A 26,071-nucleotide genomic window follows, 5' to 3' on the forward strand; every position below is an offset into this window, starting at 1 on the left:
AACACACATGATGCTTCATGTCCTCTATGTTTAATCTGACTTAATACTATTTGCTCTCAAAAGTCATACAGAATAGAGCAAACACTCATTATAGCTTGGTAAGATATTTTAAGAACTCCTGATGGTGTGGATGATAAAACATTTTTAGGATAGGATGGAGGTCATCTTGGCTAATTCTTTCGATCCATTACCTGTCATGAAAAACACCCCTCATCATATGGAATAATGCTATTCCTTGAACTTGCCCAGCCCTCTTTACCTCTGTACATTCAGAGACTCTTCTTCCATTTCCTGTCTACCAAGCTCAGTGCTCCTGTTCATCCTTTATGGAATACACATTTTACTTTCCCTAAAAACTTTTATTTGAACATCACTGTGTTTTGCTCCCACTCTAACATGTCAAATATTAGACATGTATGCACATACATGTGTACACACATGTGCATAGGTACTTTCTCCCTTTCATTGTCTTCCTAAAGTACACTGTGGAGAATGCATACTAATATTTGAGCACTTAGAGGGACACAGTACTGTTTTAAAAGGTTATCTCCTTCATCAGACTCCATGTAACTTTGGTCCTGGGAATCATTATTTTTTCTTTTTCCTTAGCTATTAGCTGGAATCTAGTGTCACAAATGAGCAGTAGGCACTTAATGAGTTATCAATTAATGAAAACTTAATGACAAATACATAAATGTTATTGTAGAAACATTCGGGTGGATATTTGTTATTATCACGAGGGCTTAGTTGTACTTTTCTGCAAATTTAATTTCCAACAGGTAGTTTGGTTTGGTTTGGTTTGGTTTGGTTTGGTTTGGTTTGGTTTGGTTTGGTTTGGTTTGGTTTTGTTTTGTTTTTAGAGACAGGGTTTCTCTGTGTAGCCCTGGCTGTCCTGAAACTTACTCTGTAGACCAGGCTAGCCTCAAACTCAGAAATCCACCTGCCTGTGCATCCCAAGTGCTGGGATTAAAGGCATGTACCACCACTGCCTGACCCAACAGGTATTTCTTTACCCTTGCTTCTTCCAATAAGTCCACCCCCAACCATCAACCACTTACTGCTCTTTTTATTTTTATTTTTACAGAGTAAATATTCCCTGCCCATTAGTAACAACACATCACACAAATCTCTTAGGAATTTACTATATACCATGCTTTGTTTCCATTGTTTCCCCTCTGATTACCAAGGGAAAGATGAGATTATAACTGCCCTGATGTGTTATGATTATGACTCAATAAAACACATGTACCCTCACGTAGGCTAGTTCATTATGGTGAGCACATAGCCATTTTTTTTCTTCCAGTTTGTTTTAGAGACTATGGGATTGTTCAAAGTTACATGAATTGCAATTCTTATGCCTGTTATCTGGCTTCCCCTTCCCCAGGAGCTCTTTCTTCTACAACCCAGACATTTTGGTCTTTATCTGTCTTTTCTCTCTCCTCTCTGCTGGTGAAACAAGATAATTCAAGCCAAATGAAAGTACACAATGGCAGGTTTATTGGAAAGTCAGTCTTGAGCTGGTTCACTGGTCTCTAGGAACAAAGCCAGGGAAGTTTTTATGGGGAGGGAGACTGGGGGAAAGGGAAAGAGAAAAAGAGCCTGTGCTCACAGGAAAAGAGAAGAGAGACCAAAATGTATCCTGGGTCTGAATTCTAACATCAAGTACATTTTCATCTCATAATTCATGGGTAAACAGTCTGCTTATTGAGACCAACATGGCTTGCCTTCGACCCCCCTGTGGAACTGGACATTGATATCTTAGGCAGGGATCAGTCAATATGAGGTCACAGCATCCCCAAATGCATAATAGATCAGTATTTCTCTTTCCATGGTGGTATGATCTAGAGCTCAAGGTTTCTAGTCTTCATTCACAGCAGTGGCATTCTGTAGGATTCTCTAACATTTTATATATCCATTCTTCATTTTCACTAGCCTGAATTAATATTTAAAGACGTATCTCCCACCCTATTCCACTCATTTCTCTAAAATTTAGTCTTGCTTCCTCAGAAACACCATAGGTCACACAAGTCTCTATCCATGTCCTGCTCACCATACACCCACCTGTCCTCCTCCAATCCTTTAGATAAACACCACAAGATTAGCCCTTCCAGTAACTTGTCTATATATGAATCAAATTACTCTTGCTAAAAATATTTTACCCTCTGTGTTTCCTATTTTTATCATTTTAAGAATAGGATGGCAATGAAAACTTCAGTGTTGTAAAGATTCACTCTACCATCCCTGTGCCATCTCTGTAAGTGTCTAGTTTTTCTCCTAAAATGGACAAGGATTATAATTTAGTTCTTGAATAAAAAAAAAAAAAGACTGATGACTAGCAAAAGAGAAGAGGTGTTATTCAGAGTCTCAGGTAATCTTAAAGAGTTTTGTTTTTAAGACTTGGGTCAAAGAACAGAATGATTTATGAGATTGTGGTCTAGACAGAAAAGAACAATGTTGGGCTAGATGTAATAGATCTTCGGAGATAGTGGAAGGAGTATCCAGCATAGCATAAGCCTTCAGAACAGATTTCTAAAGCCAATGTATGAGCTTGTTCAAGATAAGTCAGCACAACAGGACACAGAAATCCCTTTTCTCCAGATGTGAAATGACCACTGTTTTCATGTCAAACATTTCTCCATTCACTTCCTCTGCTCAAAATGCTCTTCTTCACCTACTAGCTTGCTGCCAACCTACAATATCCTAAATTCGTACTCTTGATTCATTTTACTTTTCCATATTATTTTTGTGAGTCCTATAACTTTTTTATGGTCCTAGAGCTTTATTGTAGAAAGGCAGGGGGAAAGACAAAAGGTAGAAAGAGGGAGAGAGGCCAGCATGGCCATGTGGAGAGAGGGGGAAAGAGAGAGAGGAAGGAAGGTAAGAAAGGTGGGAGCTTAAAGAGATGTGATTCCTATATCTTAATTCTACCACCCTTCATACCCAACCAGTGTCCTTAGCTAAGGGTCTCCACTGAAGTGCAGACAGCTGGAAAATCTCCAATGCTCTCATAAAGAAAATATCAGTAACAAATTCATTGAGGTTCACGACATTATCCATTTAAATTTTTAAAACATGATTCAGAAAATAAAGAAAATCTGTCAAATATAACTGGAATAGAGAAATAGTCTTGGTAACATAAAACAATAATAGACAATAAAAAATGATTGCAGGGTCATTAGATAATCTTAGAAAAAATGCTGAATGTGAGAGATTTTTAAGATAAATGAGATGTCTAGGAAACAGCCTAGAAAAAGTTGAACCAGGAAAACAACAAAGTGAGAAATAATGGTTAGCAAAGGGAAAAGAAAAAAAAATCAAATTATAGTTGATGTTGCTTGATGGGACTTTAAAGGAGCCATGCACCTGAAGGGAATGAGGACAGAAGATGGAAGCTTTAGGGAACCACTCAACATAAAGAGGAAGAACAAGGTGTGGGAGACATTAATGTTACAAATCTGGAAAGCTCATAAGACAGTCTTAGCAGGGATGATGGGAATGATGGTGAGGTTAGGTGATAATAGAGAACACCATAAGATGTCCATGAATTTGGGAATTTATATAGGATTAGGAACTCATGGAGGGTAAGTAGCTAGCAAAAGGTACTGGGAGAAGATGAAGGAGGGCAGAAGGCATGAACACTTCAGAGTAGTGAGTCAGTAGTATTAGATCTGAGAGGACATGTTCTACAGTGTATTCCATCAATCAGAAGAGCATAGGTTCTCTACAGAGTGACCTACACAGCCAGTGGGCTTCTGTGTGTTCATGGGATTTGGGGGTGCCTAAAGGGAAGAGACAACAGACAGACCTAAAAATAAATGAAAGAAAGGATGCTTACTAAAATGAGATTCCAAGGAGTGAAGAAAGGGGTGAAAGGGAAGAATTGAAACAAGTTAGTATTTGACAGAAGAAGAGACTCTCATTTTTATTTTCTCATGGCACTGAAGACCACATTCAGGGTTCTGCCACTCAGCTCTATTCCTAGTCCTGAGGGATCTTTACTTTGGTAATGACAAGAAAGCTTTTGGTCATCATTTAGGATGTAATAAGATATTTCACTCATTCATTTACTAGGAATCCTAAGTACAAGGATGGACATAGAAATATTTAGTTCCAACTTAAAACAGGATCCTGCTTCTAGTTGGAAATATATCTGAGTGAGACGACAATTTACAACCCTAGAGACAAACAATGAGGGATCAAGGTAAGAGAATGGAGAGGCTACTCAAAGGAAAATCAAGAGTTTCCTTGCAAATGAAAGATTAGCTTGGGAAGAAGTGCCAGTACAATAAGGAACAAATGAGTATTTCTTAGTGAAGTGGAGCCTGCTAGAGTCCAGGGAAGCCTCTGTTAGAACCATAGGTAGCATCTTACAGAGCAAAGCACACTGGATCGCATATTAAGACCTTGGCTTCTAGTTTTATTGCTACTGGTAAGTTTTTTCATAAGGTTTAGGACCCGGGAATCCAATTCAGTGAATTGAAGGATTGTTCTCCAGTGACCCAAAGTATGGTCAGAGAGTCACCTACACAGTGGGTTGCCTATTGTCAACTAAGCTTCATCTTCATCCAAAGAAAATGACTGTATTTTGAGGTGACATCATCAATTCAGATGAGCTTATACCATATTAGATTTGGTTTCTAAATGAATGGCTAGTGTCCATCAAAGAGAAGGTCATGTGGAGAAGGGAGAGATTGAGGCATACCTACAAACCAAGGGATATTGAGGATTTTCAGCAAAAGCCAAACCCAGGAAGAGGCAATGAAATAAATGTCTTCCAAAACATTCATGACTCTACAATTTCCAATTTCTTGTCTCCTAAAAAGAAATATATTTATTTTGTCATAGCCATTGTATTTGGGCTATTCTGCTGTAACAATCTGAGGAAACTTATATAACCTGGGTTGAGAATACCTGGGATCTTGGTAAGATAGCCTTCAAAGAGATACTATCTCGTGAATCAACCACTCTGAGCCTGGAGCCAGAGAACCAGATATTCTGAATTATCTACACATGCTTCTTATGGAATTTCAAATGTGAGAGCCCACTTGGCCCGAAGACTTTTTAAGATGTCTGCAAACCATGAAAGCTACCTGGCAGGACTACTGCAAACCACAGAGGATGCCCCCTGTGGCCTACATGAGTGAAGTGTGACACTCGCCTCTCTATATAGGTCACAGAAAGCATTTTTCCAGTGAAGAAATGAGAAGATTATTTCTAAAATACGGGTTTCTATACATTTTATGTATTGCGTGTTCTGGGAGCATTTTAAAGGTAAAAACCTCAAGAGTTCTATTCTTCCAGAAGAAAGATTTCTGTCTGTACAATTCGACAGATAATGAGATTTTTCCTAATCTGTTTCTCCTCTATAATTTTCTCTGTAGGTTTCTCTTTTCTCATCTTGTTCCAGTTTTTTTTCCCTTTAGCCTTATTCAACTTCAACCCACCTAGAGATTAAAGTTATATGTGATATATATATATATATGTATACACACACACACACACACACACACACACACACACACACACATATATATGTGTGTGTATATTGATTTCCTAGATTTATAATCTTGGTCCTGTAGATCACGCACAGAATACTTCATTTTGAGGTTTAATTTTATGCTGTTTAAACGTGTTTGGTGCTTCTCTTGGTTTATGGGGGCTCAATTGTGTAGGAGTTATAAGCAAAACAATTCTAGGCTGCTCAGACTGAAATCTGAACAGTAAATTAATAATTGTTTTACAGCTTTAGGAGATTAATCATGCCTCTTTCTACCTCATTTCTTTATTATGGATGGATTTGTGTAATTGTCAGCATGGCTCAGTTCTTCTGCAGTGAGGAATATTTCTATACAAACTTAATAGCTTAAGAGAGTAGTGTTCAGTCATGCTACCATTAATGGCCATCACTTTTGTAGTTATGGAGCTGTTTCATGTTATGCCTCCCACCCCCAGACACTGAGAAGTAGCTCCAGTCTGTCACAACTTGATTTTGTCACAAAAGGAAAATAGCTAGTGGTAGCACTAAAACTTTCCAAGTGGCCCAAACCATTTTCTGTCCCTTAGCTTTATATGACAAATCACACAAAATGTCTGAAATAATAAGACAGGAAATGCAATTCCTCAGAAAGGGTGATCTTGCAGGAAAGGGCTGTTAGGAGGAGGTAGAAAATATTAGCGAAAACAGTACAACCTTGCAGGATTGGTGTTAAATAAAAAGTTAACTTATGCAAAGAATGCAGAAATGTACCCTGGTAAGTAAATATAGATGTACACATATACTTATACATGCCACACATGCATATGCACGTGCGTGTGTGGCACACACACACACATTTGACCAAGACCTAAATATCCTATCATTCTCAAATTTTAATTTTTTTTAATGTTCATAAATATTTTGCTTGCATGTGTGACTGTCTACCACTTGCATGCCTGGTACACACAGAGGCCAGGAGAGGTCATCAGATCCCCTATACCTGATAGTACAGAAGGTTATGAACCTCCATGAGGATACTCAGAATCAAACTGGGTCCTCTAGAGGAGTAGCCAGTGTTCTTAACCATGGAGCCATTTCTCCATCCCCATTCTCAAAAAATTTTTTTTGAGATTTATTTATTTATTTCATATATGTGAGTACACTATTGCTTTCTTCAGACACGCCAGAAGAGGACATCGGATCCCATTACAGATGGCTGTGAGCCACTATGTGGGTGCTGGCAATTGAACTCAGGAACTCTGGAAGAGCAGTCAGTGCTCTTAACCACTGAGCCATCTCTTCAGACCCCCATTCTCAAATATTAATAGTATCATTCTTGGGACACACAGACACACACACACACACACACACACACACACACACACATACACATCAAGTCGCTGCAGGTCTAGGCACATCCTCTCTCACTGAAGCCAGACAAGATGGTCCATTTAGGGGAGCAGGATATATAGGCAGACAAGCAGGCAGGCAACAGGCTCAGGGACAATCTCTGCTTAGTTGTTGGGGGCCCACATGAAGACCAAGCTGCTCATCTGCTACATATGTGCAGGAGGGCTAGGTTCAGCATGTGCTCTCTCTGGTTGGTGATTCAGTCTCTGGGAGGCCCTAGGGTCCAGGTTAGTTGACTCTGTTGGTCTTCCTGTGGAGTCACTATCCTCTTTGAGTCCCTCAATCCTTCTCTCCTGACTCTTCCAAAAGGGTGGGTGAGAGGAGGTCTCTATATCTCTCTCCATTGGCTTTTGGATGGAGCCCCTTAGAGGACAGTTATGCTAGGTTCCTGTCTGCAAGCAAAAGGGATTATCAGTAGTGTCTAGGGTCAGGGATTTGTTCTTGCTCATGGGATGGGTCTCAATTTAGGGCAGTCATTGTTTGGCCATCCCCTCAGTCTCTGATCTATTTTCCCTGCACATCTTGTAGGCAGGACACATTTTGGGTGGATGGTTTTGTGGGTTGGTTGTTGTTCTTATCCTTCCGCTGGGGGTCCTATCTGGAAGTGGCCCCTTCAGGATCCACTGCTAGGAGTCTCAGCTTGATTGCTTCCTGCGCAACTTCCCCAGTGAATTGTGCGACCACTGAGAGCACCCCTTTCACCCTTGTAGTAGCTCACAGTGACCACCTCGGAATTCCTGGACTTCCCCCCACCCCCCACCCCCGTGAGACTGAAGCTTGAATAAAAGGTCTTAATTGATTTGATTGATGCTTTGTCTTAAAGTTTTCCTTGATATGCTTGCTTTGTGAGTTTAATTTTAGAGGGTTAATAAAGTGATTCTAGTGAGATGGAGAGCCAAAATGTCTGATGTTTTCAAACCCATGTAGATCCTACTTTTAAAAAGAGAATAAACATCATGTTAGTGAACCAGGAGCTGAAAGACATAACAATACTGCCAGATCAACCTCCCTATATCCCGTTGCTTAAGTCAAATTTTACTAGGATGGGGTTGGTAGCATACCTAGGTGATAATTCATAAGCTTGATGGCATTAGCTGGTTCAATCAGTTTTTTAATGATCCCAGAAAGATAGGTTACAATGTCTTTTTTCCATCTTTATCTTAGTAAGGACACAACAAGAACAGTTTCTGTTGTAGAGAGGAGATTCCACAAACATAGAGAGAGATTTGAAAATACCATATCCACTGAACTCTGTCTTGAAATACTTGTTTAAAACAAACAAACAAGCAAAACCAATCAAAACATATATAGGTCTCCATAGCTGTCACCTGCTCTTGTGACTGAAATCTGAGGCTAGCTTAGTGGCTATGATTTCAGGAACCAAAAGTGTCTCCTGCAAATACAAATACCAATTTTAAATTTTCATTACTAGTATGCACACTAATTTCTTTCGGTTTTATAAGTGGGTTATATATGTCATGCCTGTAACCTTCACCTTAAAATATTTTAATGTATTTTTACTAATCCATTTGTGAGTTTCATATGCACATGCAATATATTGATCATATTCACTTCTTACAGATATACTTCCTCTCTCATACCTCTTCTAATTTTGTGTTTTCATTTTCATTTTTTTTTTTTTTACAACTCACTGAGTCCAATTTGGGTTGGCCATCTACTCCTGAGTGTGGTGCCATCAATTGGAGCATGATTGACCTACCAGAGACTAAACTGTTAAAGAAAAGTAGCTCTCTATCCCTCAGCAGCCGTAAGCTGCCATCAGTTAGAGATCCTGATGCCTTCCCCACTCCAAGCTTGATTGTTGACTGGACTGATTGCGAAGCAGACTTGCACAGGCAAACAAAGCTGCTTGTTTGTTCATATTAACACAGTGGACCTGTGATGTTCAGAATATATAGATTTTTTTTTTGAGCCTTCTGGCTCCTCTTCCATGCTGGTCCTTGATACTTATTCTTTTCTCTTTGTTCAGGTATGAGGCATTCATGAGCCCCTCCCCATTGCACAAAGGAACTACTTCTCTACTGAGGATTGGCTAGCAGCTGTATTAATACATGTGTTTACAGATAGAAAATTATAGGTCGGTTTGATCCTTTGCCAATTTAGCAGAATAATAGTTACAGGTTCACCCGTGGGACCTCTGAACTTCCCAACCATGGGTTCTAGACCAAATTTACAATACCAGACTTGCATGCATTTCCTCCTGGGCAGCAACCTTAAACCATATCCGTAAGCAGCTGGTTACCCCTATAACACTTGTGCCACTGCTTTCTCTTTATTAACACCCTCAACATGTATTTTTGCTATTTGTTTGTTTGTTTTTATATACAATATAATAGTATCTTCTTTCCTCCATTACCTTTACCGAATATTAATATATTCATCCCATGCAGATCAACCCCCAGTGCAATTATGGAGAAGCTCTGAGAACATGTGCAGCACAATGAGGAGATTTTGTAGCCCGACAGACTCAGGTTTTATCTGTTGTGTGACCTGGCCTAGTTGTGAGTTTGCCCTTTCTCTCTTGGTGTGCGAGGTTAGAGTATAATATTTCATTTCCATTGAGATAGCACCTTGTGTCCAAAGCAATTGGTACCTTTTTGTAGATGTTACTTCCACATCTCCATCCTTTTTCTTTCCAGAATTCTAGATTTTCAAAAAAAAAATTACACTTAAAGGGGAATGCAGTATTTTTGTTTTAGTTTAGTGCAGTATTTTTGTTTTGTTTAGTTTAGTGTTTGGTTTAGTGCTATCTTCAAATTTACCTAACAAAATGCAATAAATAGCTCTTTCTTCTCCTCTTCCCTTTCTTCTTCCCCTTTAGTAATTTAGTTCATACATTTATGTCTATGTATTCATGTATTGACTTAATTGAGTGTTTTTATTACTGTGTGAATACCTGCTAGAATTGGCCTGTGCACATCACTGTTGTGATGCAGTGAGCTGCTCCTTTCCTTTATCTGCCTCTCGTTTCCAGTCATCCCCTGTCTCCATTCTTGTTCAACTCATTTACTTATGCACTTTCAAGTCCCATTTTCTTCTTCTTCTTTCTTATAATACATTATTTATTCATTTTCTATTTTATATATGTGTACCCTATATATTAACCATACTTACCTCCCTCCCCTCTAACTTATTTTATATATCCCCATTTCTTTCCCTACTTTATTTCTTTTAATAACCTAGAATCCTATTATTGCAACTTTTCCATTCATTGATGTAAAACACTTTACTGAGGCATGGGCAACCTCCCCTTTGGAATGCTAAGTTCACAGGTGTACACTAAAATACCTGCATTTACAATCATTCTGGATGTTTGAATTGCAGGTGTTTTAGTGCATATCTGTGAGCTTAGCATTCCTGCAGTGAGATGGGAGGTGGGGGGCAAAGAAGGTCCTGAAGTTTGTCAGTCAGCTCCTTTGTCTTCCAAAGTGGTGAACAAGAGACCGTCTCAACAAATGTGGAAGATGAGGACCAATATCCAAGGTCATCATCTTGCTTCCCTATGTGTGTCCTGGTGCACAGATGTTCAAAATCCTACACATACAAACACATCTCACATCACACACATGTACACACACAAATACAAAATTAATAATTTCTACATGTTTCCATTAAAAATCATTTATTTTGACATTTACAATAAAGAAGTCATTTGATGAGAAAATCAACTTAAACTGAAAAGTTATTGGGGTATAGTAAGAGGATAGGTTATAAAGATATCCTGTGTAGAAGAATTTGAGTTCAAACCTGTGATATATTTGTTAATAAGAAGATCCCATTGTTAGAACCTAGAGTATAGCAATATCTAAAATCATTAAAAGTGTTCAAATGCTATGAATCATACCAGGATGACAGTGGGAAACATTCTAGTGAAGTTGTAAATTTTTAAATAAACAAGAGTAGAAACAATGTTTTCCAAGGAATCTTCCTATCCTTGAACAATTAGGTCATCTCTTGAAAAATGGCTTCATGGCGAGAGATTATCACAAGGAACTTTAACCAAGTGGTTGTCATCTCACTGTTGCCACGCATGCTGCACAGCTGTGGCTTTTGTTAGAGGTTTGGCAGAAAACTGGGAGTAAGATTCCTTTTCCTCTCTTTTGGAGTCATTTATTTCTTTGGAAACCTATCTGCCTGGGTTCATTCCATTTCAAAATGAAGAGGCTCAGTGCTTCGAGTTGAGACCTATGAGTTCATTTACCCTATGGTCAAGTACAATTCACAAATTCTGTGGAATAGGGTACAGTGTTTGCTTTGTTCCTCTTGGTGGCGAGAAGTAATGGGCCAGAGTGCCAACTGAAATCATACAGAAAAATAAAAGGAGGTAAGGATGGGCAGGAGGGAGGAAAAGAAGGGAGATATCAGAAGTCTAACAAGTGGGCATCAGTGATAGACAATGATAGGCCAAAATATGAGCTAAAGCAATGCCACAAAAATCAGACTCAGTGAACTGACTAAATTTACAACAAGAAGCTGCCAGAAGCTGGTCTCAAGTGTGACTGATGCTAGATAGGAAAAAAAATGAAGTAACAGAAATAAGGTTCGCTAGTTCCATCTCCATCTTACTGTGGGAACATTGAGCTTATGGGTCTACACTAACACAACTGCATTTCTACGGGTGTGGGATACTGGAATGGAGGTTCTCACTAGCTTCTATTAGGTCAACTGTGCCCCATGTTTCCTGAAGATTTTGCTTTTCTGCCTGAGCTTATGCCTACTCAGATTCTCAGAGTTACACCTAAGAGTCAACAATGATTTCTGGGTTGCTTCCCTCTTCTTCCTCTCCCATTCCTAACTTACTTTTAAAATCAGTTTCCTGTTCTTGTTGACCCTGCTTCTGAAATGCACAACAATTCACATGACTGCTGCTGTCCTTAGTAAAAGTCACTTCCACCTCCTGTCTTAGCTGCCTAAAAGATTCCCTTCTGTCTGTTGCTGGCCTCCATTGGTCCACTGGATCCATAGCAGCCAGAATAATTGTTAAAATTTAAATTAGGGGATTAAAGATACAGCTCATTGATAAAGAGCACTGGTTGTGCAAATATAAGGATCTGAGTTCAAATGCCCAACACTCACATAAAAAAACAAGCTTTATATAGGTCAACAGTTTTCAACCTGTGGGTCATGACCCCTGTGAGGGTTGAATAACCTTTTCATGGGGATCGCCAAAGACCATCTGTGTGTCAGATATTACAATTCATAACAGTTGCAAAATTGTAGTTATGAAATAAAAACCAGAACAATTTTATGGTTGGGGGGGGGGTCACCATAACACCAGCAACCATTTTAAAAGGTTGTAGTACTAGCAAGGTTGAGAACCACTGATATGAAGTATCACTGGCCTCCATGGGACATGGGAGTTCTTAAAGTGTGCTAGAAAAAGGTTGAATGGTACATGATGCAGAAGTCACTGGGATGTAAGGACGGCAGTTATGAGGCACTGATGTTTTTCAAGTGTGTGGAGAAGCAAATGAAGGTGAACCAGAGAAATGCTGCTTTCTGTGATGAGCAGTCTTCTCTAATTCTAGGTTAGATATCAAAATTGTACTGTTTTGATACTAAAAGTGTTTGCATTATAAAATCCTTTATACTTTAGGCTTTCTATTCTGAACATAAATATTTTTGAACTTTTGTATACTGGTCCTTGCATCTTATTTATATTTAGTCACTGTTTTATGAGTCAGAAACTCCAAGTTGAGAGATGTCTAAAATGGAATGTTTTTAAAGTTTTGTCAGCATCAAACCAATTGTCAGAACTCAGTTCCTTCACCTTCATCTTAACATTATTCAAAGATACGATTATTGGGCATTGTCATTTGCCAATGTGTTCATTTTTGTTTGATTTTTGTCTGCCACATATAGATTTTTAAATGTCTACCTAGGATTTTCTTGAAGAAAAATAAACACCATGTTTGTGACTATTAAAAAAAAAAAGTGAGGCATGTAACTCGAGCATTGTGTAGAGGGATGGCAGTGGGACAGGAATATTGCGGAGCTTACTGACTGCCAGGCTAGCTTCAGATTCAGTCAGCCATCCTGTCTCAAGGGAATAAAGCCTGAGGTGATAAAGAACGCTTGATATTTTCTTCTGGCCTCTCCATGTGCACCCAGGGATGGGCGCCCAAACACACTTAGCAAAATACATTATAATACAAAAGAAATAAAAACCTCTCATGCTAGACTATATAGTTTATGCACTTAACTTGACAATGCATCCAGTTGCCTTTCAAACAGTATTTACATGGTATATCACACCATGTAGGGTCTTTTAGCCTCTCCATATATCAACAACTTCTCTTTCCCTGGGGTACCAGTTCCAGCCAAAATGGACCTCCTTTGACTCCTCCAACCTGCTTCACCTTGGGCATTGACATGTTTGATTCTTCTCAAATCTCTCTCTTCAGAGAAGCCTTATCAAATCATCTCAGAACAGGAACTCATGACAAGAACAAAACATAGAGGTTTTGTTGTTTTGTCTTCATTTTTTGTTTGTTTGTTTGTTTGTTTTGTTTTGTTTTGTTTTCTCAGATCATTCTATGAAGTAGGCACTCCTTCATTCTTGCCTCTAATTCAGAATTAGGTTTAATCAAAGTATCCCATTACAGTTTGTGTGTGTGTGTGTGTGTGTGTGTGTGTGTGTGTAGGGGGTACAGGTGGTGTCTGCAAACATCAGACCTAGCAGTGTATGGATATGCCTGAGTCAAGAAGGAAATCCTTGTTTAACACAGCCTAGTGGCCAGTGTTGGTTCAAACTTCTAGAGTGTGACACCAAGCAGTTTATTTTGGGCACATTTAAGCACAGCACAATTTTGGAAAAAAGTTGATAATTGATTCAATTCCATGTGTATACCAAAACATAGGACATGTTTACATTAAAACTCTACAAAGCACATGTATTCCATAAAGATGGGGTCTATTGACTGAGAAATAATGCCAAGACAAGGTGCTAGACTGAATGCCGGAGATAAACATAAAATCTCTTCAAGTCAGGCATAGACTAGCCTTACAGATATCACAGAGGTTACCCAGGTAGATGTTACATCTCCGAGATGGATGGGTGGGTGCAATTGACTGAGACACAATGTTCAAGATAAAGGTCTAGGCATAAATAGTCTTGAACAAACATACTAACCAGGGGATTCAGCTATAGTCTGGCGCTACAGATAGCACAGGTCATCAGGTATTAATTATACCCATTCCGGGACTTCTGAGCAGAAAGCAAGTTATGCCTCTCTTCCTTTAAGTGGCAACCTTGCCGGTTTAACATTCCTGGTTTCCCTCGTGTTTATCTGTGAGCACAAGAACCTCGTGCCCTCTAAACATGTAGAACTCAACTCTATCAAGACTTATGTTGTGTTCCTTAGTTTGTCTGTGTTTCTTCAGACATCCTCAGCCCTCACTAGATAGCAAGCTCCATGAAGGATCTTTTTCATTGTGTTTATCTTATCCTCACTGTCACATTGGTTGCATGGCCTCACCATTCCTTATTTCCCATTTGTTAAATCCTGTAGTAGACAGCTCCTTGACACACTGCCATAGGTGAGTAGCTGTGTACTATTGGCCCAGATAGTACTGGGAGTGATGGATTGCCCCTAGGGGAGGAAGAACAGAGAAACATACTGTTGCTGGGCATATTACTTGTGCTCCCTGGAAGGTTTTGAACCAGAAGTTGTATCTCTACCCTGGTTAATGTGCTCAGGCTGTACAGTTTGGCACTTGTCTTCTTCACATCATACTCATCATACTTCATATTTCCTCATAAAAGACTTAACTGAGCACACTGCATGCCATACCTTTTATGGGAAGTTCTCCCTGGGACTTGAAGACATTGGTGAGAAAAAAGTGATCTAATTGACCTGTTTGGCCACAATAATTTTATGTCATCTGGCTTATATTTTTTTTCTTGGGAAAATGCATGCTTTTGAAGTGAGTTTATGAAAATCCATTAAGTTTATACTTACAAAGGCAAATCAAATAGTTCCTCCACCTATTTGGATTTTCTAGACAGAAAATAGAAATGGTTCCCTGTCTTTTTCCTCCTCCTTATGTTCCTTCCTTTGTCTTTGACTTTCCCCTGAATAATCTGTTCTCTCTGGGAAGCATGGGTGATAAGGTCTGTGGTGCTCTGGGCTCAGTAGAGGGCTGCTACAGTAGATGCTGATGAAATAAGGTAAGCATTCTCTCCATCTCTGTCCTTGTTTTGTTTGTATCTAACACAATCATTTGCATATCTTTTTACCATACCATATGGATATAGAATTGTATACATCTTTTTTAAGAGAAAAAATTTCACTTTTTAAATGCACTATAGAATTTTCTTTTTGATGCATGTGGAATATGGTTCCTAGGGAAGCCAAGGTGCCATTTTCTCTTTTATACAAATAGAGAAATTTGGGTGAAGAAATGTCATGTTGGCCACCTCTGTCCTCTCTAATCCAAGCAAAAGTCCTCGAATGTTCCCCTCCCACTTTTGAAAACAGCCCTTTGTGGCAGATGGAAGGAATTTCTACTGTCTGCTTATGAGCAAAACCAATGGGTTTATCTTAAATTGGCGAGGTCATAACAACAGATAAACAGAAATGCATATCAGGGGTAATTTGTTTTCTTGGCTATATTGTTCCTGGAGGAAATAGCAAAATCATACAATATAAATAGTCTCTTTTCTTAAAAGCATTACTAGGTAAAAAATGATTAATCTCTACCATGTGTAGGTCTGCCAAGTTGAAAGGGAAAAGTTTTCAAATATCTGATTGTCATTTTCCTCCAAGCAACCAGCAGTGTTTTGGTTTTTTTTTTTTTTAATGTTTTGTTTTGATTTTGTTATTCATTCTCATTGCTTAAAGACACTCGACTTCTCTTGGGTTACTGTAAGGGTTCCAGAAAATAATCTGGCTGGTGTTTTTTAGTTGTTCTTTCTTATTCTCTGCTGTCTATTCATCAGAGAATTAGTCTATGTTTCCTGATGCTAAGACTTCCCTCAAAGAAACAATGCTAAGTCAGATGATCGCAAAGCCAGAGGGAGTGGCTGTTCTGTTGGTGCCACTCTGAACAGTCATGAGAGGCTATTTGCTTTTTAATAATGAAGAATTTGACACTCTCTACTTACAAATTCCTAGATGCCAGAATTCTTCTATGGTTCTTCCTATTTATCATAGGTGTCATGATCTTGGGAAGTCAGCTGTTGGGAACTGAAAGTTCTCCTGTATAGCCGCAGCGGTCATGGTCAAGCCGACTAAGGAGAACCACAGGATTTCTTGAGATTGATACTTCAACACACTGTGAAAGACAGGAAACACATCAACACATACATTAAATGTGTACTGCATTGCAGATCAGGATCATAATCGTTTTAGTCTTTGCAAAGAAAACAACGTCAGAATATTTATTGATCTGAGGTTGTTAGTTCTCCGTAGTTTCATTTTCAGTTCTGCCTTGAAGAATGTCTTTTTTCTTTCTCTTCCTGTTGGGGGCACCATCGACCTACCAGAGAGCACTCTTCTCTCTTTATTCCACTGACGCAGCTTCACTTGGCTTTTTGATTGAATCTGCTAATAATAATAATAATAATAATAATAATATCATAATAATAATAAGCTCTCCTTCCTGGACTGGATCTTTCAACTTTGCAAGCCTAAGTTTCTGTGTTTCAACTTTTGGCTTGTGATAGTAACAGTTCGCCTCGTTTACCAACTAAGCCTCCTTTGTGAGCTTCAGGATACTGTGGTACCTTCTCTCAGTTTACCCAAATTTGCAGCTAAATTTAAAAGTCACTTTCTACTTGTATGGTGAATTAACCTTTGCTTTTGACTAATGGTAAATGTTGTGGACACTTCACTCCTAGAAGATTAGGTTTACATACAGAAGCTCACGGAGGGTTATCAGTTTGTTACTTGAAAATGAATAATGGATGAGTCCCTGTCATTTTAATGAAATTGATGTTAATACTCCCCCACCCTGCCATCCTCTTACAGTAATGAGAATTAGTGATACTGGAAATAGCATGAAAAGTTCCATTAGTCTTTCCACAGTTTTAATTGTAGGACGCCACATTCTACATTTGAATATTTGTGTGGTCACCATGTACTTTTGCTAGATGCCTTTAATGCCATACCTGTAAAAATGCTAGCTTCATTGAAAATACTTTGGACAACACCAAAGCTTGTTTTACAGTTCTGAGGCTAATATGATTCTTGTGTAGTAGTGTCCCAAACAGACTGCGTTTGTGCTTGTCATTCTCTCTCTTATCTTGTCCCCAGTCATAAAAATTAAGTGATGTGAAAAAAATTGCCTAAAGAACAGATGCTACCTTCTAGAAGAGGTTTTAAATGGCCCATATCTGTAACAGTTCTGCCTCCATAGCCAATATTCTCCATATCCATCTTTGCTTTGTTCTTTCTTATCAAAGCATTTGCTTGTAGAATAAAGAGGATAAAAACATAAAACACAAAAGCAGATTCATTTGTTCGAAGAACATCTGTTCTTGTTATAAAAAGCACCCACATGATGTGGTCCATTTTCTCCCAAAGCCCTCTCATGAGGGGTTTGAAAGCTCTGCATCCATCTGAGGCTTGAGTTGACAGAGATAATGAATGGGTCTGTCTACTGATTTGAAACGTAGGGGCAAGTGCCATTTTAGTGTATGAGTTCAAAATAATATTGAGAGACAAAATGGGATTAAATAGCAGTTGATTATTAGCAAATTTTTCTCCTAAGATTCATGCCATCGGTACCTGATTTGAGACTCACTGGATTCAAGTTTTGTCAGTGAATATTCCAGATTCTTATTCATTTGAGTTGCATGTTGGATGGTAGAACCACACCAAATTAATTAATTAATTAATTAATACAAATTAAAATAAATGAATAAATCTCTTTGTGCTGCAATTAAAATAAAATACTTCACTCTAATGTCTTTACTTTTCAAGGGGAGAAAAGTCTTCCAATCTTTAACTACTTTGCAACTCTTACAGTCAGCCAAACTAGGAATACTAATTACTCAGTGTTTAAAAGTAGAACTTAACATTGCTTAGAGCTGGGTGATACTGTTGTTTTCTTTCCGACATAGTATATCATAGTTTCTTCTCTTACATAGTTTAATACATTTCAGGTCATTTTTAGCATGAAGCTGTCCACATATTGACTGATTCATTCAGGAATCCTTAATCACCTGCAAGAATTGTGCTCTCTACTTCACACAGGGGGATACTTAGATTAAGTCCACAGCATCTCTGAAGTCGTCTTTGTCTTCAGACTTCCAGCTTGTATCAACCATGACACACATTCTGTACTTAATTTATCTTCTCTTTCTAACAGGGAACATTTTAATTTAGCGCGTTTCCCCATCTTGCAGTCTTTTGCTATTAAATATCACAATCCCTTACTTTCCAGACTGTTGAATTTCATCTTGGCTATCTCAACATGGGTCTCTCAAGACAACTTATTTTATTCCTTTACCTAGTAGTACTTTATGTGAAACACTGTTTTGAACTGTACATGTTTGTTTTTGAAAATTTTGTTATTTCATTCTTTGAATCATTTGAGTTTTATTCTTTATATCTATCTATCTATCTATCTATCTATCTATCTATCTATCTATCTATCTATCTATTTATCTATCTTTTTGGAGGATGATGAACAATGAGAAAAGCCTGGGACACCCCCCCAGGTTACCCAAGGAGTATCATTTACAATGTTTAAACTTTGCCACAATTTCAATTGTGTAGCTTACTTTTATGATTGCTATGGTTGCTAAATTCTGATAGGACTGTGGGTTAGTAAAAATGCTAAGTTAAGGTAATCTACCTTCAAGAGTTGTTTCTCACCCACTTGGTAAATATTTTGTAGACACCACACTAGTGTACTATGCTTAAAGAAGCAGGTGATTGATAAAAATTATGATGAATTTCTTATATCTAAGACTTGGCAAAAATGCCAGCTGATTATCTATTGCTATAAATCTTATTGAGTATTTTTAGTATTTAAGACCTTGTAACTATGAATAAAAGAGGGTACTTATTTTCCTCTTTATGGATGAATGTCCTCCATGTTTCAACTGAGATGCCTGCTTTTGGTGATTAATATAGAGGGTTCTGGGTTCTATAGGATCAGTGGAAATCGAATCTTTGGCCATCCTGGGTCATGTGCACCAATGTGGCTTTGATAAAGTCAATGCTGTGAGCAATACACTGTGAACTGGTTCTAACATTTGACACTTACCACCATTCTTAGGCAAAGGACCTGAGACCCTGTATGCAGGGCAGAAGCTCAATGACAATGAGTGGCACACCGTCCGGGTAGTGCGGAGAGGAAAAAGCCTTAAGCTGACAGTGGATGATGATGTGGCTGAGGGTAAGTGCAACTATGACAGGCTTTGCCTCTGCTTTACTGTCTTCTCTGACTTCCTCTTCTGAAACTTCTTGTTTCGTTTAACAGAAGTCACAAAGCCTGCTCTTTGGACAAGAACAGGCAAGGCTAAGCATTGGCCCTTCCTCTGAATTTCACAATCTTTCTTCTTCAGCTTGTAGTAGACAGCTAGTCCCTTATTGTAATATCATTCTCATCAGGCTCTATCTTTGATAGAGTCATGCCCAGAGAACAGGGGTAGAGCTGTATAAATCCTTCTATAATTAATAATTAAATATCCCTGCTCAGTCACCCTCCATGTGTCTGTTCTTTCTACCAGGAAATGCATTGCTCTTTTTAAGAAAATGGAGTGTCCAAAAATATAGAATTTCATGGGGAATATAATAAATATTGAAGAGTATGCTGTAGGAGGGGCTGGACATGTTTGACTTAATGGGCTGTTTATTTATTTAATTTTTATTCACTAAGTACCTACTGTATATCAAGCATTCAAGCATTATTGTGGGAAGAACTGAGCATATAGTGATGGCCAAATAGACAGATTCTCTGCAGAATGAAATCTGTATTTAGGAAGGCAATGTGTAAATGAATAAGTCCATATGTATGTAAAAGGGTTCTGAGAGTCTCACACAAAGTGCAAGTGCTTCCTGCCAGCACACTATATGTTAGCAATATGCTCAAATAGTGGAAGATAAAAGGTACACAAATTACCCATCTCCTATTATTAAACTAATAGAGTAGATTAGAAAATCATATTTGAAAATGTTAATATTACATATTAAGATTCTGGTGTAGGTGGTGGGCTTATGATTGTCAGTCATATGAAAAAGCAACCAATTGTGGTTCAAAAATTAAGACTGGCAAGAGAAGGTAGCCTCTCTTTCAGAATTTGATGGATAATTGTAATTAGTCAGGTGATGATCCTGAGTCTGCAGCCTAGCATCCAAGCACACATTATGCTGAAATCATATCCATATAAGGAAATAAACTCGAGGCAGCATGGGGCAATTACATGGAACTCTACTGGCATCTGAGCTGGCCTCTGATCTAGCCTTGACATTAACTCCCTTCAGGATGTTTAGGAAGCCACTTGCTATTCCTGACCCTTGTCTAATACAGGCTGCAGTCACAGCTGTCGCCCCCAGTGCCTTCTGTGAAAGCAAGACAGTTGGACAGTCAGAAACCTAGGGTTTAATACAATCAGTGCCAGTAAATGGTTTTATGCCTTCGGGATAGATATACAAAATCTCATTTTCTTCAATTCCCCATCTTTCAATTTGAACTTCTGTTATTTTTAAGGCCCTTTCCATCATAAATGTTCTGTGATAGTGAATCCTAAACTTTAATTTTAATTGATGAGTCTGATCTTCATTACTTCTGCAATTTAAGTGTAATTTTAGTGGAGTATTGTGTGTGTGTGTGTGTTAGCATTGGATGTTGCGATAGCTGTTTTATGAGTATCAATTCATTTAATCCCCAATAATTCAATAATCTTTCAAAATAAATGTTCCTATTGTCATTTTACTGAAGAGGAATGGGATGTTAGAGCTGTGTAATTAAGCTTCAAATTCACATCTGTGTGATTCCAAAGAAGGAAACAGTTTGCTGCACTTTGCAATCCATCAAAAGAAAATGATTTCTCTTCCAGTGCAGGCAAACTATAACGAAGTGAGGAAGGGCGAGGTGAGGAATACATTTCAGGATGTCTACCGGGCTACTTTGTCTCTTCCCTCCTAGAAAAGAAGGTATGCAGAGTCATACCAATTATCCCATATCCAATTCCACAAAGACCCAAATCAGTCTTTGGAAATAGCATCTGACCTACAGACCATCAGAGTAGCTTAATGGTATAAAATTAATGTAGAAAATGAGATGAAAGAAAAAAATAGATTATGTTGTTTAGAAGCCACTTTCAATCTCCATTAATTATTCAAGCTGTCCCCATGAGCTGTGAGGTCAAACAGGGGCCTGCAAATGCTATGAGTAGCACTAATTCTTTTGGATTTGGCTGGTTAAATCCCAGAACTGCACAATTTACAGCATGCTGTGAATAGAGGCCGCTAGGTGGCACTCTCACCCCAATCTCACTTAGCAGTGTATGCCTTTCATTTTCCTGGAAAAACACAAAGAACACAAAGATTTGCAGAACTAAGGGTACAATAATCCCTTGCCTTGATCATTGTTCTTTTATAGAACCTTTGGAATAAAGGCAATTACGTGCTGTGCTTTCTGTTAGTCCCAACAATTAGAACAGAGGGCTAAAGTGTGGAATGTCCAAGCCATCTAGTAATTTTATTTGAAATTAATAAATCCTTTCACTTTCTGCCATACCTCCTACCTCAGTGCTGGTGGCAGGCAGCAGCTACAAAGAAGAAAGGAATTTGGGAGAGGTAGAGAGTTAGTGTCTTTGTCTGGTATTTTTGTTGTTGTTGATTTTTTTTTTTTCAAACAGTGAAAGCAGAATTTACTTTTAATTTAGAGAATTCGTTAAACCAGGTTGTGAATCTAAAATAATACATAGACGTCAAGTTATAAATGGTGCCTTACTGGCTTACTTAGTAATCCCTTTCATGCCATCGGAGGTCCCCCAGTGTGACAAATTTCTAACTAGTCTACACAAATGACAGAGAGTAGGCCAGGCTCACATGTTACCAAAGGCCAGGAAAGAATTAGTTTCCAACCTGGTGTTTTTCACTTATTACCATATAATTATATTCTTGGGAAAGTATTAAGTTCAGTTGACAGTTAATAAGGCTTGATTGATTGACTGGGCTGGATTTCTATTATTAATAACAAATTAAAAGAATGCCTTACTTGGTTTACACTCCTCAGAGCAGCGACCTGATGTGCTAAAACCACACACTTGGCATGGAACTTCTCAATAGTGTAATAGTGTAAAAATTCACCCCACTTCTGCCCAGTTGACTTCTCTCTTCTCCACCTACACTTTAATTTGTCAAAGATTCCAAGAAATCTTATTATACAGGTTAATAAAAGTTGATAAAATGAGCATAGGAAAGGCTTGGTCAAATGAAGCTCTTCATTACAAGATTCATGGGGCACCTTTGATAAGCTAATGCACATTTCTGTTCACCAATAATTAGATATGCATCAATTGCTTAAGATTATTTTTAAGAATAAGGTATTTTATGATATGGCATGTTTTTAAAATGTGCTGAGCACCTGATGGAAAATGTTTAGATCAAGTGAGGCTGGAGAATTGTGACATAAATGTGAAAATTCCCCAACGGGGCCTTTTAAGTCCTCCTTTTCTTCATATTCTCATGTGCTTGGAAGTCATGGGGAATCTAATGCTTTCTCCTGGCATTTCCCAATATTATTATTACTAACATAATTATTATCATTACTATTATTATTTGGCTAAGCTTGGACTATTGGCCCAGATTCACACATACACACAAAATTGGTCCTACAAATTCTGACCTTCGAGTTGACATCTCCAATATGAGCCCACTGCATGTTTTCCCACTCCACCACTTATACTTGCTGAACTCAAACTCTTCTGTATGCCATTGGGCATCCAGAAGGCACTAGAATGGCCCATGTATAAGAAGACATTGCTTGCAAAGTAATTGAGAAATGATTAAAACGACCAAAGAAAGGAAAAATAGTCAATGCAGAATAATTTGTATTAGCCAACAATTAAGGTCCCAGACACTTTCAAAATGTCTTATGTGCTGATGCCTTTAATTCTGACAGCTTCAGACTCAATTCACAAATGGAAAATGGAGGTACAAAAATATTAAGAACCACATCCAAGGCAACCTAGTGACATGTTTACTATGTGGTATGGCCTCTTGGGAAATTACAGATCAGGCAAGAGTTCTCCTAGATTCAAATCCATCATCATTCAGAATTGTAGTATGTGGATGACTTGTCACCTGCCAGTAAACTATGGAAGTAAGGGCACTACAAAGGGCCAAGGCAACATGGTTGTTTTAGGAAACAGGCCCAATCAATTACCCTGAATTAGATAGAATAGCATGTGAGATTGTGAGATACCCAGCTACCCAGTTGTGGAGAAAAAGTAAGGACTCTAGTACATTTCCTACATGGCACTGGTGACATCAATTTAATCTGTAGCTTTTTCTGAGCAAGAATATAAAGAATGAATCAAAACTTTCTTCAAAGATATTAGAACACACAAATACAATGTGAACTGTGGGCTGTGCATCCCTGGATTCAGTTGAACAATTTACCACCTGTTGGGACTTAACCAAACTGCTTCAGCTCTGAGCACTAAGCACCTTTACCTTAAAGGCAACATAATGATGCCATCAAAAACTAAATGGTAGTAATGACACATGCCATAGTTGGAGTGCAGAGCAAACTGGATATCATATGGAGATATGTCATCCTCATTTCCCTTTATTGCTCTTCACCAGGTTAGTTTTCTTTCCTCTGGAATTTGAGAGCATCTGCTCTGAGGTACACATACACTCATCAATAAGTGAAAAGAAGTTTGGTCTGAACATAAAAGCCAGAGGATATTATTTCATACAGATTTCTCAGTTACTAATATGGGTTAGACGACACACGAATTTATTTTGTAATAGTTGCCTAGTTTGTTTGAAGTTTCAAATGTCAAACAGTGGTTTTTCATTTTTTTATCAGATGAGGTATTATAGGATTTTGAGAAGAGGTCGTTGGTTTAATTTTAATCTGTGTTATGGGTGAATAAGTTCTGTTAGTGAATACCTGAGCCAATTACCTCTTAATTCAGACCCACATTGTTGAATCCCCTAGTCCTGCCCTAGACTTGCATGGAGCATTCCCCTAAGTCATCTTAGACTCTGTCACTCTGAGCTAAGCTCTTGAATTCCCTTGTTCATTTCTTGCCCCATTTCACCAACTTCTTGCTCTGTCTCTCTTTTGTCTTAACTAATGCCCAATATACTTTTATTCTGCTTTATAAAACTGGTTTTCCCGGTAAGCACATTTTCCTCTGTACGCAGTCCTAAAGATGGGCTTATCTAAAAGTTTACAGAAATTCTCAACTGAATTGAAAATCACCTCTCTGTTTCTTCTGGAACTCCTTGGATCACATGGGATCGCCATGGCCTTTTTAGTACTTTTCTCTAAGGTTTTTGTGTAGATAAGGATGTGAATTAGGGGAAGGAGTCACATTACCACCCTGCAGTTCTTCTGATTCCATGCAAGTTGGCTGTGGTCCCCTTCCCCATCACTATCTAAATGGGTCCAATCACCTGCAATGAAGAGATGAAGCCAAACTGCAGTTGGGTGCTTACGTCAATCATGGCAGTCAATCACGCCACTGTATTAAAGAAAGTGAATTTTAGGTTGTGTTCATTTCACAACCCAGTACAATTGTCAATATTAAGTAATTTCATGTCCTTATTCCTTTTTCTATGTACTCAGTTAACAAATTTATTTTACAGTTTGATTTTTTGCTCTAACTATAATTTATGTATTTAACGAACATCATTATTTTATTTTTGCTTATATTAAAAGAATAACTTGACACTGGTTGTCAAAACACCACCAAGAAGCTCGTCAAACGTAAGCCTGATTATTGTGCTCATGTTCAACTCTTTGAATCACTTCTGAGGAGGTAGAATCTATGTTTAAAATACAAGGAGATGAATAAATCTTTCAGATGTGGTTGAATTTCTTGGATTCAAATTAAGTTATCCAAGAAGATACATTCCCAATCTTCCTCTTTAACACTCAGATTCTAGACCAATAAAGAGAGAAAGACAAATAAGATGTATAGGCAGCAAATGTCATTTTTTTTTTTTAGCCAGAAATCTGTTAATAAAACAATAGCTTATCTTGATTGAACCTTGGAATTTGACACAATTGATCATGTGAGCCCAGTTTAAAGTTAGGCTTGGCAATGTCACAAGAGCCACACTGGGTTCTTTAGTTCCAAAGCCATGAATGAGTGTAGTAGGCTGGATGTTTTCCAAGCTGCTTTAGCCCAACTAAATTAAGCCACTTTTTCATTAAATGTTATTGAGCGTGCGCGCGCGCACACACACACACACACATGACTTCATATTTGTATATATTTACATATTTAAATAATAATTAAATAATAATGTTAATGATACATATTTAATCTTCCCTAAGATGGACTGGAAGTTGTTAGAAATGCCAGTTCTCAAGTCTCACCTTGGAGTGGCCAACTGTGAGTATGAGGCTCAGCTGTTCAGGTGTTCAGATGCAGACAAACCTTCAAGGACAGAATTTTACTCTTTAGATCAAAGTCTACGGTTATGTTTATAGAGATCAATTCTGTAGTCCAAACTGACTATGATCAACTTAATCAGTCCACAGGAGACAAGTATAAAGTAGAGCTTCTAACAGGAAAAGTATTATTTCTAGGAAAACATGGCCACTTGTTGACAGGTAAAATGAAGAGATGTTTTACCAAAGGAAAAAAAAAACACAGAAATTTCAGAAGTAGCATGTAATGACACACTGTAGCAAGCAATTTTTGGTAATGAATGCCTAACAGTCACCAATTTTTTCTTTGTAAGAGTCAAAGAGGGAAACCATTTCTTATGATTTGTGTTCAGATTGTTTGTTTTTCCTTCCTCCCTCCTTTCCTTTCTTCCTCTCTACCCCTCTCCCTCCTCCTCCCTCCTCTCTCTCTCCCTTTCTTGCTTCTTTTGTTTTGTTTTGTTTGAGACAGAATTCTTTTTGAAGGCCTGGCTCTCCTGAAATTCATTCTGTAGATAAGGCTGGCCTCAAACTCATGGAGGTCACCTGTCTCCCTGCCTGCTGAGTTGTTTCTTGAATAAATAAAGTGAATGG

General features: G+C 38.2%; 1 protein-coding gene across 18 annotated transcripts in view; it reads left to right on the top strand.

The window, feature by feature from the left end:
* Nrxn3 (neurexin 3) overlaps positions 1-26,071 on the top strand; it is a 1,606,331-nt gene that overhangs the window by 761,322 nt on the left and 818,938 nt on the right. For all 18 annotated transcript variants that reach the window (XR_015045250.1, XM_085830590.1, XM_029484639.2 and 15 more), the window contains one exon: positions 19,136-19,255. Coding sequence is in view for 17 of the 18 variants with exons in the window: in XM_085830590.1 (XP_085686716.1) it covers positions 19,136-19,255 (120 nt within the window). In the remaining variant the exon portion in view is untranslated. The remainder of the gene's footprint in view (positions 1-19,135; positions 19,256-26,071) is intronic.

This window comes from Mus caroli, unplaced genomic scaffold, assembly GCF_978045245.1.
Source record: "Mus caroli unplaced genomic scaffold, Mus_caroli_1 scaffold_14, whole genome shotgun sequence".
NCBI classification, from domain to species: Eukaryota; Metazoa; Chordata; class Mammalia; order Rodentia; family Muridae; genus Mus; species Mus caroli.